The sequence below is a fragment of the Diceros bicornis genome, chromosome 13 (assembly GCF_020826845.1).
Source record: "Diceros bicornis minor isolate mBicDic1 chromosome 13, mDicBic1.mat.cur, whole genome shotgun sequence".
NCBI lineage: Eukaryota > Metazoa > Chordata > Mammalia > Perissodactyla > Rhinocerotidae > Diceros > Diceros bicornis.
In genome coordinates, this window is record NC_080752.1 from 12,646,670 (window position 1) to 12,661,320 (window position 14,651).

The following is a 14,651-nucleotide window of genomic DNA, read 5'->3' on the forward strand; positions in this document are numbered from 1 at the left end:
TGGGTAAAGGAGGAAGATGGGAGTGAGTGACAGGAGGATCTTGGTTTAGATCCCAGCTCTGCTCTTTGTGAACAGAGTAGTCACCCTACCCTCTGTTTGCTTCTTAACTCTTAGTTTGCTCACCTGTAAAATGCAAGGGATGGGGGAGGGGGCCCCAAATCCCACCCATCTCTCAGGGTCTTCGTGAAGATTAAATGGGGTGTTGGGTGTGAATGTGCTCACAAAACCCCCTGAGTCTAGCATGTGATTTTTAAGGCTTTTTAAGGGTTCATCTCATTTCTGCGGGGAGATAACACTTGCTGTGTTACCTCTGCAGTTCCCACCACACCTTTCTGATGGTGTCCTGGAAAATCTTCTTGAAGCGCATTTGGTCAATGTCGCTGCTTCTTAGGGTCCACAGGAAGGAAGGAGCAGTCCAAGTGGAAAGTGGACCGAGAATAACGCCTGATCTTCCACCCTGAGCAGGTCCACGTGGAAAGGCAGAAATGCCCTCTGCCATCAGTATGCAGAGCACTGTGGCCATTTCCTGAAATTTCTCATGAAAATGAGAAGATTTTCCTTTACGGAAATCAGAAATCCTACTGACTGCGCTTATTACGTTTGAAGTATCTGACTTGAACTCATTCACGTTAGAGGGTTTTTTAAAAGGGCAAAGTATACCAAAAAGTGTGTTTGTAAGTGTTAAAAATAGTGCTTTCATTATTCATTTTTTAAGGTTCACTTAATCCCTCCCCCTTTGCTTTGTATTTTTCCTGACTGGTGTTATTGTGAGAACTTATTAGTTAATGTTTGTGAAGCATTTTGAAGATGAAGGAAATAGCTATTGACATAGGTGATGAGTAGTAACGTTTTTAAGTGTTCTTTTCTATTTCAGAAATTAAATTCCAAGGATAAATCTCACCAGCTCTTAGATTAGTCAGCTTTGCCACCGGCAACACATTTTTTTTTTTAAGTTTATTCCTTTTTTTGTTGTTGTTTTTGTGAGGAAGATCAGCCCTGAGCTAACATCTGTTGCCGATCCTCCTTTTTGCCGAGGAATATTGGCCCTGGGTTAACATCCGTGCCCATCTTCCTCTACTTTATATGGGATACTGCCACACCATGGCTTGACAAGCGGTGCGTCGGTCTGCGCCCAAGATCTGAACCTGTGAAACCCAGGCCACCGAAGTGGAGCGCTCGCACTTAACCGCTTCACCGCTGGGCTGGCTCCTGCAGCACATTTTTAATGGGCACATATTTTCAGAATGTTAAATTTTGGACAAGGGGAATGAACATGTATTGAGTGCTTACTGTGTGCTGAGCTCTGAGCTAGATGCCTTGAATTTGTTATTTTTAATCCTCGCCACGACCCTGCAAGGCAGATAGAAGAGTTGTCTGCATTTCTCAGATGAGTAAATTTAAATTGCACCTCCGAGAGTCCTAAGTGGCTAACCCAAGGTCAAGGCTGGAGCTGATTTTCAAACCCAGATCAGACCAACACCAAAGCTCATGCTCTTTTCATTACACCATTTAGAATTTTGAAGTAAGATCTTTCCTGTAACATCCATTTATTTGGCAGTATTTACCAACTAATAGCAGATACACAGCGGAGAATGGTTTTAATCAGATTAGATCATTTTCTTTCTCTAAGACTCTACTGTGTTGCATTTTATGGTGATAGGAACTCTTTCCTCAGACTTGGCGATTTAGGAAAGGGCACAGAATATGGTTTCAGACTTGAGTTCAAGTTGCAGCTCTGGCTGAGTGACAGTGGACACTGCCTAAAGTGTCATTTCGCCATCATGTTTAGAGTGACTTCACTTCTTCAAGCCTCAGTTTCCTCAACTGTAAATAAGGGGAATGACAAAAATCACCCCAAAAGTTGTGGGAGAATTAAGTAATGTAGGAGAAGACACTTATCACCATTTATTCTGTGCTGTTGGTAGTATTGGATGGAGTTAATGGTAATTGCTTGCCTAAACATTTTCCTGTGTAACCCAAAGCTTTTTAATCAGCATTATCACAGGATCTTCATTTATTGAGCCTTTCCTGTGTTCCAGGCAGGGACTTTGCTAGGCACTTTGTATAAACTTCTCCATTACTGCATTTATGACATTATATGTAATTACTTATTTACTTATTTATTAACTTCCTTGAAGGTAGGAACCCCTTTTCTCTCCTTCGCATCCCTGGCATTTAACGTAATGGTTTCTGGCCCATTGAAGGAACTCATTACTGTTAAGGAAGTTAGCTTGGCTTTTGTTCCTTTGTACTGTTTTTCTTTTTTTAATTGCTAACTTTAGTCGTGGGGAGGGGCTGTTCAAATGAAGCAATATTTTATCATTATTAAATTGTGACTTAGAACTTGCTTTGAAATATGCCTGTAACTAAAGAAATTTTATATTGCACTAATTTGACAACAGCTGATTCTGAATACTTGTTAGCCTTTCACTTTTTTAAAAGGTCAATTTCTGGGATAAAAAAGATTATATCGAGAGTTGGAAGAGTTTGCCAAGCAAATTTACTTTGTATCTGTGATTTCAAAGGACATGATTACCCTACACTAAGAAGTAAACTCTTTTCAATACCTTAGTGTATATACAGCCAGCTCCGGTGGTCTAGTGGTTAAGTCACTGCCGCGGCCTGGGTTCGTTTCCAGGTCAGGGAACCACACCACGATCTGTCAGTTGTCATACTGGGGCGACTGTGATGCTGAAAGCTATGCCACTGGTATTTCAAATACCAACAGGGTGACCCATGGTGTATATACATGTATCATATCCACATTATTCTCAGGGACGTATTAAATTAGTCCTGAGAATTATATATCATGCAGCTTGAATTTTAGTATAAAGGTAATAATTTTGAAATTTTATCGTGTGTTTTAAAAAGTCTTACTATTTGTGAATTTTTAAAATGCTAATTTGGCTCTTGCCCAATTAGTACATGTTAGTGAGATTTCAAAAGCATGTTTTGAAAAAGACAAAAGATTGTGAAGACAGAAACAAACTTATTTATTCTCTCTTCTAATCCAAAATTCTCTGTTGTTATGAGGCAAATCATAAAAATACATATAGTAGGAGCTTTTTAGAAATAGTACAATGAGGAAATTGAGGTGAAGGAAAAATAAGAAAAACATAAGATAAATTCAGATGCAAAATTTGTGTTTAAAAAAAATCAAAAGTTTGCAGTGAGGTCCTATGCTCTTTATTTACACACCAAGAGCTACAGGTTGGGTGCTCATTTTCCGAGCAATATAACGAAGAGGAGACCTGATGAATTACAAGATGCAGAGTCCATAAAACAAAAGCAAATCCATCACACAGAGGACAGAGAATATTAGTGGTTCATTGTCATAATAAAGTATTTTCCTCAAAGCAGACAGAAATATTCTGATACTTGGTATTTGTGATTTTTTTTTTTTACCTCTCCACTTTGCTTCTTGTTCATGAGATTTTTAATAAATATGTATTAGGAGGATCTCCGTATGCAGGAAAGAGAGAGAGAAGCATGGCGCAGAATGCTGCTTGACAGTGTCATACATTCACAAGATGTCCTTGAAGATGGAGCACAGAACTGAGATCAGGGAAATTTTGGCAGCTGCAGTTGGGAAAATAAATGGCTGTTGTGTGATTGGGCAGATCCTGAAAGCAGGCTCCTGCTCAAACCATGTAATTAAGAAAAGTGGGAGCTTTTGTCCAAGTGCAGAATGTTCATAATATCGGAGTTTGTCAGCAGGAGCTTTTAGAACGGATCAGTAGCTTTCACTCCCTGATCCAGGGAATGGTTTTCTTATAAATCGTCTTCTCTCCTTGCTGTCCTCGTGAAGGTTGCTGCCAGGCAGTAAGGCAGACTTGGATTGTAACCTTGCTAATACACCGTGGTTTCGTTGAAGGGGGGACCGAATCTGAGACTGTTTCAAGAAATGCCATTATTCTTTCTTTGGGCTCCTAGGTGTCCTCTCGTGTAGGAACAAATAGAGTGTGGCCAAGGAGAGATCCTGCAGGACAGTTCTGAGAAAGAGATGGAATCATGTTTAATACGGTGGCTCCAAACTGGTTTGACAGACTTGGCATTTTCTTTCTTTTTAAAAAATAACTTCCTTTCAGATTATAAAAGTGCTATATTTTCACTGTAAAACAAAAGACTTGGAAAATAAAGATGGAGACAAGTGTATCAATCAGCGATAATCCTACCATTATTGTTAGCATTTTTATTTTTCCCTCCTACTCTGTGCATGTATATGTAGTTGAGATAATCAATTTTTTATTTCACCTTTTTTCTACATTGATCATACACATTTTCTTATGTTATAAAAACTTATTATAAATGTAATTTTAACAGTTGCAAAATACTGTATCATAAAACTATATAATAACTTAGTCATCCCCTTGTTGGGCCCTTAGGTTGTTTCTTTGTTTTCACTCTTCTAGATACCCTTTGATTAATATACCTTACTGTGCATACTTTTACTCTACAAAATTTTAGATTCTTTTCTGAGTTTCAAAATGGATCATTGGGTCCAAGAATATGAACATAAGGTTAGAAAGGTTGTGCCAATTTCTATTTCTACCAACAATGACGAGCGAGACTATTTCGCTGCACCTTAAAGCTTGACAGTTGCAAATCTTGAATCTCTGTGTTCTCTGTAAACACGTTGTCCACAAATAATTCAAAGACACGCTTCTCCCAGCCCAGGTCTACATTCTCACCAACACTGATTTGGTAGAGTTCAGTTTTACTTGTACCCATCTACCTTCTCAGAGGGTGTCCAGGAGGAATGGTAGTCATAGTTTGAGGTATAAAGTTCTCTTCTCAGGCCATAAAGTCCTTTTTTCTGATGTTTCTTTCTTATAAAAAATAAAACAAAAGGAGGAAGTCAGTGAAGGAGGAAATTAAAAATAAAATTCCAAGTGTGATAATTTTCAAATTTAGAGCTACTCTATCAGAATGATGTTCAGGTTCTTTTCACTAACGAACATGTAGATTGTTCATATGTAAATTCTTCTGTGTGAATTGTCCATGGGTCTAATTTACCATGACCACTTATATATACATTAAGGTTCTGAGAACTATTTTTTTTGCTCAGTATCTTTAGCTTTAGAAAATCTCTTTACTTTGAATTGCACAATTGGAAGAAGAGCTGTTGGCTTTATACAATTCTTAACAAACAGGAGGTTGCTTTGTGCATATTTTTCTAGATACTAACTCCCTCTACTCCCCTGCACTCTCCTCCCCATCTTCACCCCAGCTGTGTTAAGAAAACAAGTATTAATTTTCAAAATAAAAAATATGTTTATGTAAATTTCTGAAGAATTTAATCAGCGTGTGCATAAAACTTAAATTCAGAGACGTGACCCAATGCTTTAGATCATGATATAGATACAAAATGACACATGGCTTTTTACAGCTGAATCTCGGTGAGTTTGCTCACACTCTGAGCCACTAGCCAGGCATTTTATAAATACACAATATTTATGTTTACATGAACTGTGCCATTGGCTATCGTTTATGCATTTAATCAGAAGATAAGTCTGACTTAATAAGTATGTGGGCAGTTTTACAAATGATTCATTAGTGTTTTGTATGGAAGATGAAAATAACATATTTACCATCACAACTGGTTCCCATCCCAACAGGTACCTGTAGCTTATTATTAGGCATTTTGGTTATTTTGCCCATATTAAACATTCAGAGTTGGGCTTAGGGGGAAGGATGGGAAAGGAATTGTTTTCCAATTGATTTTTTTTTTATTAGAGTTAATATTTTTTGCAGGAAGCCTGAGAGCTTGCCCACAAAATTGTATTCATATTAAATGAAAACCTTTGTCATTTTTGAATATGCCTTTAACAAAGAAAGGTTATTGAAAGTTTGAGCTTGTATTTAATTGGCCATTTTGGAAAAGAGGACTGAATTGGGGGGATGGTGGTGAAGGAAAGGTTTCCTCATCTTTATAATGAGCTGGATCATCAAACCATCCCTTAGCTCTGGAGAGTTTGCTGTACAAGTCTGTTAAAACCAAATACCCAGGGGTTTTACCAGGGCTGCCCCAGGATGGGCACACCGGGAAATCGTTGTAGGCCCAAACTGAAGCCCTAAAGAAACACTGTAAGATATAAAGGAGACCAGTATTTATTTAGGAGGAGAAATGTGTGTGATGTGTCTGGGGAAGAAGATTAAAAACTTGGATTTCTGTAAATTTGAGAATAATGCCTAAGAGAAATTAAATTTTGATTATGATTTTCATGTCCATGCTGGCCCTGCTATTTTAAGTATTAATGCCTCTTGTTCTCTCCAGCGGCTGCTGATTTTTTAAAAGCCCTGACTACCACTACTGAGAATACTTTTGGCATGCCTGGTGTTCATCTTCAGTGAAGAAGACGCTGTTTCAAAGGAGGAATGCCTCAAGTTTACCTCACTGTTACAAATAGTCATTTGTTTAGGACGTAAGCATTTAGACTGGAAACAGGACTGTCAGTTCGGTATCGGAACGCCCTCTGACTCGTCTGTGTTTATATGGTTTATGTGTTTTGGTGAGGAGGGGGAGTTATCAGAGAAACTCTGGAGGGAATTGCTTAAAAGGAAAGGAGTGTATACAAGTGATTTTAATTAATTATTTGTTTACCTGCCCTCCTCTCCCATCTTCCCATCCTGCCCTTGAATCCTCTAAGGGCAGGGACCAAATTATTTTTGTTTCCCTGATTCCTAGAACAATGCCTTGGTCTATAATAGCATTCAATAAACTTGTGTTGAATGGAATACACTTGTTTTAAGGATATGCTGAGAATTTATTACCACATAACTTCCTAGAGTAAATAGGTCTTTCACGTTATTTGTGCATCTGCCCAAAGGTATTATTAAACTGTCGGCATGTTTTCCCCAGTTGAAATTAAATATTTTTTCTAGAGTTTTCTAGTTACCTTCCAGCAGAATCTACAGCAACTTGGTACTAATGGTTTTGGGGGACATGTGTGTAGTCTTCAGCCAGATTCCCCTGGTGCAGGGGTCTCTGTGAATCCTCACCTGTAGTTTGGTTAAGGAGGGGTGTATTCCCCAATTCTCTTTTCCTAGAGTGATCAGGTCATCAGTTGCAGCCCCTCCTCTTGGGCCCCGTTAATAACATGTTTCTCCTTCCCAGTCGAACCGTAACCAGGAAGGCGTTGCATTTAGGAAAAAATATTAATCTGAAGGGACTTGAGGAAATTAAAGCCTCTTGAAAAGGAGAGGAGAGTTTGGATTTTGTGAGCTGATGGACGAACCTTTAAAGAAATATGAAATTATGGGTTGTAATGACATTTTTAGTATCTTTCAAGGAGCAAGAAGGAGAAGAGAGGAATTATTCCTAAAAATAATATCTATCCTCAGGAACACAGAGCCTGCTGTGTAATTTTCTAACTTTGGGGATTTGTTTTTCAGGCTTTTGAAAGGCAGGTGAGATGCAGTAGTCTGGGCTGCTCTGCCAGAGTCTAACATATTGGTGTGTCAGAATTTCATGAGGGTTAAGTGGGAAATGCCTACAAAGAGAATTAGGACTTTTATTTTTGTTCTCATGAATAATTTAAATCTATTTCTTTAATGGTTCAATTCAGTGACTGCCCTTGGTAAACATTATTCTTCATGCTCTTGGGAGCACTTATTCTATTACATAAGGGTTAGCCTTTACACATACATTTTCAAAAATCCTTCCAACATAGTAAATGAAAACACCTTAAATACTCCTGAAAATATTTAATAAAATACATGTGTGTGTCTTAGAGGTACACACCTGAGACATGTTTGCAATCAGTACATTAGTACTTTAGCATCTTTCTAGTTTCCAGGAATGCTGACCTTTAAACAGTGCTGAAAGTAGACGGGAGAATATTTGGAAAAGAAACATCATATTCCTGTGACCTTCTTAGGTTCTTTTCTCTTGACCCTTTTGCCTGAATTGAGCATGGAGGCTACCCCTCCACCAGAAAAGCAGAAGTTGAGGACTGCCCTATGATGGGAGCACAGGGGCCCTGCCCTGGGCTGTTGAATGATGAATGACAGTAGTGAGTTCTGCATCAGCACAGGTTCCTATAATGTAAAGTTGTAACCTTGTATTTGCCTCATAAAGTAAATCCTGAAAGTGTAAACCAGGTTAATATATGTAAATGCAAGACCATACAGTTGATTGTCAGGCTGCCATTTTTATGGAAATTATCGGAGCAGGCCACATCGTGGTGTGGCTGACAGGATTAGTGACGGAGCTTTGGTAGGAACTCTGATGTGGCTCTCTGGGGCCCAGGACAATAACTGTCCTCAGTTGTGAGGAGGACGACCAGCCCTATAACTCTAGCCTGACTTCCCCCAAACTTGAGTAAAGGAAAGCCTTGTACAGAGTGGGGGACAGAGAGAGCTGTTAGGAATTCATGAGCTGATGGAAGAAATATTGAAGGAGGCTTTAAGTACGTTTTTAGAATTTTAGAAAGGTCTTGCTTAATACACTTAAAAGACTTTCTTGCCACTGGATGTGTTTGCTCTCTCCTCTGACATGTGGACCCTTGAGCAATAAATATTTGTTTGGTTAATAAATGAATGAATTCTGAGAGCAAGAAATTATATGAAGAGAGTGATTTGGGAAGAAAGGGAAGTTTTTGCCCTTTGATTATATTGCTACTCTTAGAATCAATTGGAGGATTTCAATCTGAGATAAAGGATTGGCTTTAGTGTACGTAAAATGTTGTGTGTGTGTGTGTACATTTTTCTGGGGATATAGGGCACAAGCATTTAGCAGGTTCTCTTGGGTGTCCATGTCAGCCAAAGATTGAGCCCTCCTGCTTGAATGAATGCCTCTTAAATCTGCATTTGCAATAATATCTAAATGTATGCCTCACATATAATAGGTACTCGATATGTGTTCTGTCCTCTTTTGTTATATGTAAAATGAGGATGACATTAATACCTTGTTGGCTTGTACTTTACAGGGTTGTTTGAGGGAGCTAGTGAATTATTGGACATGCAAGGATTTTCATTCATTCTGTAGTCCTTTATCCAGAACCTACCAATTGTCAGGCCCTGTTCCACACGCAGGAGATACTATAATAAACAAAACAGATGTGGTGTGTGTGCCACGGAGCTCAGAGTTCAGGTTGCCATTCTTTGTGAACTGTAAAGTGCTATACTCAGAAAAGTATAGAGGAAGACACATCTCCATACCTCTGTTCAAGTACATTTCTGTGATATGGCCACCCTTCACCCGCTCCCCGAAAAGAAGGAGAAGTAAACCTCACCCAAATGGCCATGTCTGCATTGTCGCAAGAGTACTCAAGTGAGGTAGTCTGTAGACCTGGGCTCAAGTCCATCTCTGCCTCTGACTAGCAGTGTGACCTTGGGCAAGTCATTTCCACTTTCTTGTCCTCAGTTTCCTCATCATTAAGATCATGGCGTTGGGCTCTGTGGTCCCTAATGTTTTCTGATATCTGTCATGCATCCACACCGTGAGCTCAGTGAAGGGCCAGCTCCTTGTGTCTCTGGCACTCCAGGGCTCCATCTCTGTTCATCTAACATACCTAGATCTAGCCATAATGGAAACAAACCCTTTTCTATGTGAATGTGACCTGGCATGTCCAGAAAGTAGTGTTACAGATACGTGGGGTAGACCATAGTGAGAGATGTGATTGAACAGGTAGTTAGCACCACAGGGAAGGACTCAGGATGGTGGCGAGGGAGATGCAATGAAGGGCAGAGAGGGTTGGCCCTTTTTTTCAGGAGTACCCTGAGAAAGAGGCTGGCCCAGCCTCTGCTTTTTACCTCCCCTCCGCAGAGAGATAAACGACCCTGGGTGATGATCCAGCAGCTGCATGTCTGAGGTCTTCCCTCTTGCTTTTGTTGTATGTTTTGCAGAAAAGAGTGGTGGGAGGGGTGAGGTTAATGCGTTGAGTGTGAGTAATTAGTCATTCAAACCATCGACATTTACAGTGACAGGATTTGAGTGCCTACATTATTGTGCTCTGCTTTAATAGTTTATCCATGAAATTTTCTGCCTGTATAATGTTTCTTAAAATATATCACGGCAACATAAAAGACTTAATGCAGTGCTTTGTGCAACCATTAGAATTTGGAGTCAACTGAACCTCCTCAGTGCTCTATCCTGGATGCTGACTGTAACCCTGTTCATTATTGCCATTCAGAAGAGGAAAGAAGGGCAAGTCAGGGGTTTGGAACCTGGTCAGCTGCAAAGTTGGCTGTGAGACCCACACAGAATGTTTCATTAAAGTACATATCAAAACTTGAGTAACTGATATATTTATTTGCAATGAAAATTGCACTGTTAGAATACTAAAGGCCTTAGCCTGGGGAAGCAATGCTGATTTTGCCAAGCCAGCCTCTGTGCTTCCTACCAACACATGTCTACCTCTGGTCTGATTCCCAAGTAGAGATTAGAGATGTCCTCTCTTTAAGATCTATCATGTAACCTTAAAATGCTGTAGTTTCATATTCTTGGGTTCAATATCTTTATGTCTTGGCAACCTCTCTTGTTTTCCAAGTAGTGTTTTAAAATCCTCTTGGTTCACTTCTATGTCAGATATGATTCTGACATTTTACATTTCTGATTCTTTTTTAAGCCTGTCTTGCATCCTGGAATGCATCATTAAGACCAGTGAGGGGTCTTATTACATGATGTATGTTAACACATTTGCAAATGTTTCTCAGCTTTCAGACTGTACATTTTTATTGAGAAAATTCCGTGTGTGTGCATGTGTGTATCTTCATCAGTTCTTTCTGAATACACAAAAGGATAACTTTAGTTGTGTGCACAGAGCAAAGAGAGCTCCATCTCCATCAGACAAGAATGACTTGACATAACTTATAGGTTTAGTCAGTTGAAGCAGCTCAGTACTGAACATTGCGTCTCATGGCTCCTTATAGAAGGTTTGGACCCAATTAGGATTTTCTGAGCTACAGATAGAGCTCAACTCCAGGAGTCAGCATAAATTAGGAAATCCACATAGGACGTAAGGAGATCCAGAAAGCTGACTGGGGAACTGAAATTACTTTGCTGCAGGCTTGATGCTTCTAAGCCTTTCTGGAGCAGGGAGACCTGTGAAATGTTCATGTGGAGAGGTGCTGGCTTTCACACGTATCTGTGAGACCAGCATCCAGTGAACAAAAGATGAACCTGGCTGTCAGGTGACCTTTAACAGTCTTGGTCCCACAGAATTTCAGCATGCTTAGGTATGACTTATGTTCTTCTTTGTACTCGATCATTAGCACTGAAAAAGCTGCCTTGGTGCTGGATATTTTCTAGGTGTCTGTGGGGAAGCTGTGAGAATGGTAACCTGAGAAAGGTGGAGAGCAGGGAAGGTGTTCTATAGATTGTGGGACTGGCTTTTTTGCTATTAAATCAAAATGTAGTAGTTGGGCAGCTCTGTGGTTCTGCCAGCTGAGCCTCCTGAAATGGATAAGTTCTGTTTTTCAAGTTCCTTATTGAGTTGGCAGTGCTCCTTGTGTTTGTTGCCTGGACATCTGACTCAGGGAAGCAGTGAGACAACAGCAAATGGAGGCACTGCACAGACCCTGGAGGCGCGACGGCTTGGCAGAGCAGAAACCTGCCTCCCAGCCAGGAGTTGTGATGATGCTCAACAACATCATCTCCATTAGCATGACCCCTCCCTGGGCACATCTCCCTCCGTTTTCCTGGACCCTTGCCTCAGGGCAGAGCAGCTGAATAGGCTTTGCTCCATGTATTTTCTATCAGTGCTGAGGAGAGCTTGATTTAGGATTTTTCTCAGAAGCTTTTTGCTTTCTCCTTGCTGTCTAGACCAGCCTTCCAGAATCCCACAGTTGACCTGAAGCCAAGAAGAAAGTTCTGGTGATTTGCTAAGTGGAGCCACTTAAGTTACTTACATGACGGTAAAGAATCTTAGAAGCTCCCCGCCTTCCTCCATCTGCCTTATTTCCCTGACTTCTCTTGAGACTTCTTTTTTCCTTTTGGTTTCATTTCCCATTTGTGATCATCAGAAGAAGAAACAATTAGAGTAACACTCACCTGTGTAGGGCTTGATGAGAAATAATAGTTATGATACCTCTAGGCACTTTATGTTCTAAGCACTTAATAAATATATTAATATATAATAAATATCATATGTAATAATATATATGATAAATATATATATGCTCATTCTGAAGATAACCCTGCATGGTAGGCTTTATTCCAGTTTACAAAGAGGAAACTGAAGCTGAGTGTTAAAGTAACTTCCTGAGATCACACAGCTAGTGAGTGGTAGAACTAGAATTCTAAGTCAGCCTTCACTAAAAGCTCATTCCATTTTTACTATACTACTCTGCTTTAGATGAGAAAATAAGTGAAAAACAAAACAAAAACAAAAAGTCTCTGAATGCTGATGAGGATGTACAGCAACAGGAACTTCCATACTCTGCTGGTGGGAGTGTAAATTGGTATAACCACTTAGAAAAACTATTGACAGTATCTGTCAAAGTTGACCATACATATATCCTATAACCCAAAAAAGAGACTCTCGGGAATATTCCCAGCAGAGATGTGTGTATATGTACACCAAAAGACATGTACATAATGCTCATAGCAGCATTAGCTATAATACCTAAAAACTGGAAACAACCGAAATGTTCATCAGCAGTAGAAGAGAGAAATAAAATGTGATATTTTCATATAATGGAATTTTCTACAGCAATGGAAAAGATCAACCTACCACCACATGTAACAACATGGTTGATACGCAGACATAATGTGTGAAAAGACATAAAATAGTGCGTATTGTGTGATTCTGTGTATATAAAGTTCAAAAACAGATAAATCTATGGATCAAAAGTCAGAATAGTGGTTACCTTTGGTGTGGTGTGAATGACGGGGGACACAAGAAAGGCTTCTGGGATGCTAGTCGTGTTCTATATCGAGATCTGAAAGGTGATTATTCAAGTGTGAGTTGTGTTCACTTTGTAAACATTCTTTGGGTTGTACCCTTAAGATCTGTACACTTTATTACATGTATATTATATGAAAATGCTTATCCCCCCAAAATTCTCTGAGCAGCAAAATGGTAATAATAATGGAAGTTACTAGTTATCAGATATCTGTTAAGCCTTGGTTTCTTCATCTATAAAATGTGGAGGATATTAGAGTATGCCTCATTGCCTTCTTGTGAGGAGTCAGTGAGAGACGTCACATCCAGGTGATTGGCGTCAGAGTGACTTTAATAAATATCAATAGTTGTGGTTATGTTCCTACCACTATTCAGGCGCTTTACATACATGATGTCACCAGATCCTTCTTACCACCTTGCAAGGCAGGTGGCATTGTTGCTGTTTTTCAAGTGAGGAAAACCAAGGCTCCTAGAGTTTAAGTCCCTTACCCAAGGTCACACAGCTAGTGAATGGCAGAGCATGATTCCATTTCCAGGGATTTCAGAGGAGACAGAAGCCCATATGATGAAGGACGAGTAAGGGATAGTGAGAGGATAGAATAGAAAAATGGGACAGATTAGCTGCATTTGGGGCCAGGAAAACTAAGTTCAGGCCCAGACTCTGCCCTACTTTCCTGTGATGACAAAGAAGTTGTTGGATGTCTCTGGAATTCATCTCAAACATGAGAATTTTGAACTAGATTTTATTCCCTTAAGTGCCTTCTGGTTGTGCAATTTTGTGATTCTCCATGTTTGTCATACTATACAGGACATCTTTATGACCTGGTTCCATGAGCTTAAACCCATTTTTCATGTAAAACCTTATCCTAGCATCATCTTCTCCGTCCTTTCCCCAATCGCCCTGTCTTATAAGCAGGGTTAATCGTGCCTGCTGCACTACATGCCTGTTGTCCTATTGTAAACTGTTTGCCGGTCTGTGTCCTCTAAAGACTGTAGGCTCCTTGAAGGTGGAGACTAAGACTTATTCATCTCTTTATTCCCGTGCATCCTGCCTAGAACAGTTCACACATTCGTGGAAGTCTTTGTTTAATTAACTATTTAAATCCAGAGAAAGTCCCTTTTGGGTAATGTGTGAGAGGACAGCCTCAGACTGTGCTGGACCTGAGGTAGAGAACTAGAGAGAACTTTTCCTTCATGTTTTTAATTTTATTAGAGGTCCAGGAGAAACAGTAACAGAGTGGCAGGGGATAAAAATCATGAGAAGACTTTGTAGCTCCCCAGCATGCGCTTATGAAATCTGAAGTCTGATCAGTGATTAAGCATCAGTGAAAACCTAAACTCTTCCCGTATGGAACGGCCCCACTTAATTTAATGTCATTTTACTTTGTGAGATAGTTAATAAACAGGTACTGTATTTGATCTTGTGAGCATAGCCCTCTATATTTAGCTTTTTCAGCTTTAATGGAACTATAATTTTAATCATCATTATTACTTTACATTTTAATTATAATTTGGTGTGGCTTAAGTATACATTTCTGAGAGTGATTGTGTAATGAAAACAGGAATTAGCTTTTCATTAACAAAATAATGGGAGAGTTCCCACTGCATTCTAGTCTGTGTTCAAAATCTATGGGCTGGCCTAAAAATAGCAAGGGGAGTTTAACATTTTGGTTAAAAACATGCTTCTAAATTGGCTGTGTTTACAACCCAGTCTCTTTTGCCCCACCTTGCTTTATCTTGTTCTCTTTCTTTTCAAAAAATAAAATAAAATAAAATCTTGAAAGATACTTTGTGTCTTTGAGA

General features: G+C 39.5%; 1 protein-coding gene across 3 annotated transcripts in view; it reads left to right on the forward strand.

Annotated features, from left to right (window-relative positions):
* Positions 1 to 14,651, forward strand: part of ELAVL4 (ELAV like RNA binding protein 4) — an 86,333-nt gene that overhangs the window by 19,986 nt on the left and 51,696 nt on the right. Inside the window, exon 2 of one of the 3 annotated variants that reach the window (XM_058552364.1) lies at positions 11,768 to 11,859. The exons of the other annotated variants lie outside the window; for them this stretch is intronic. Coding sequence (XP_058408347.1) covers positions 11,854 to 11,859 — 6 coding nt within the window. The 5' untranslated portion in view covers positions 11,768 to 11,853. The remainder of the gene's footprint in view (positions 1 to 11,767; positions 11,860 to 14,651) is intronic. 3 annotated transcript variants of the gene reach the window in all.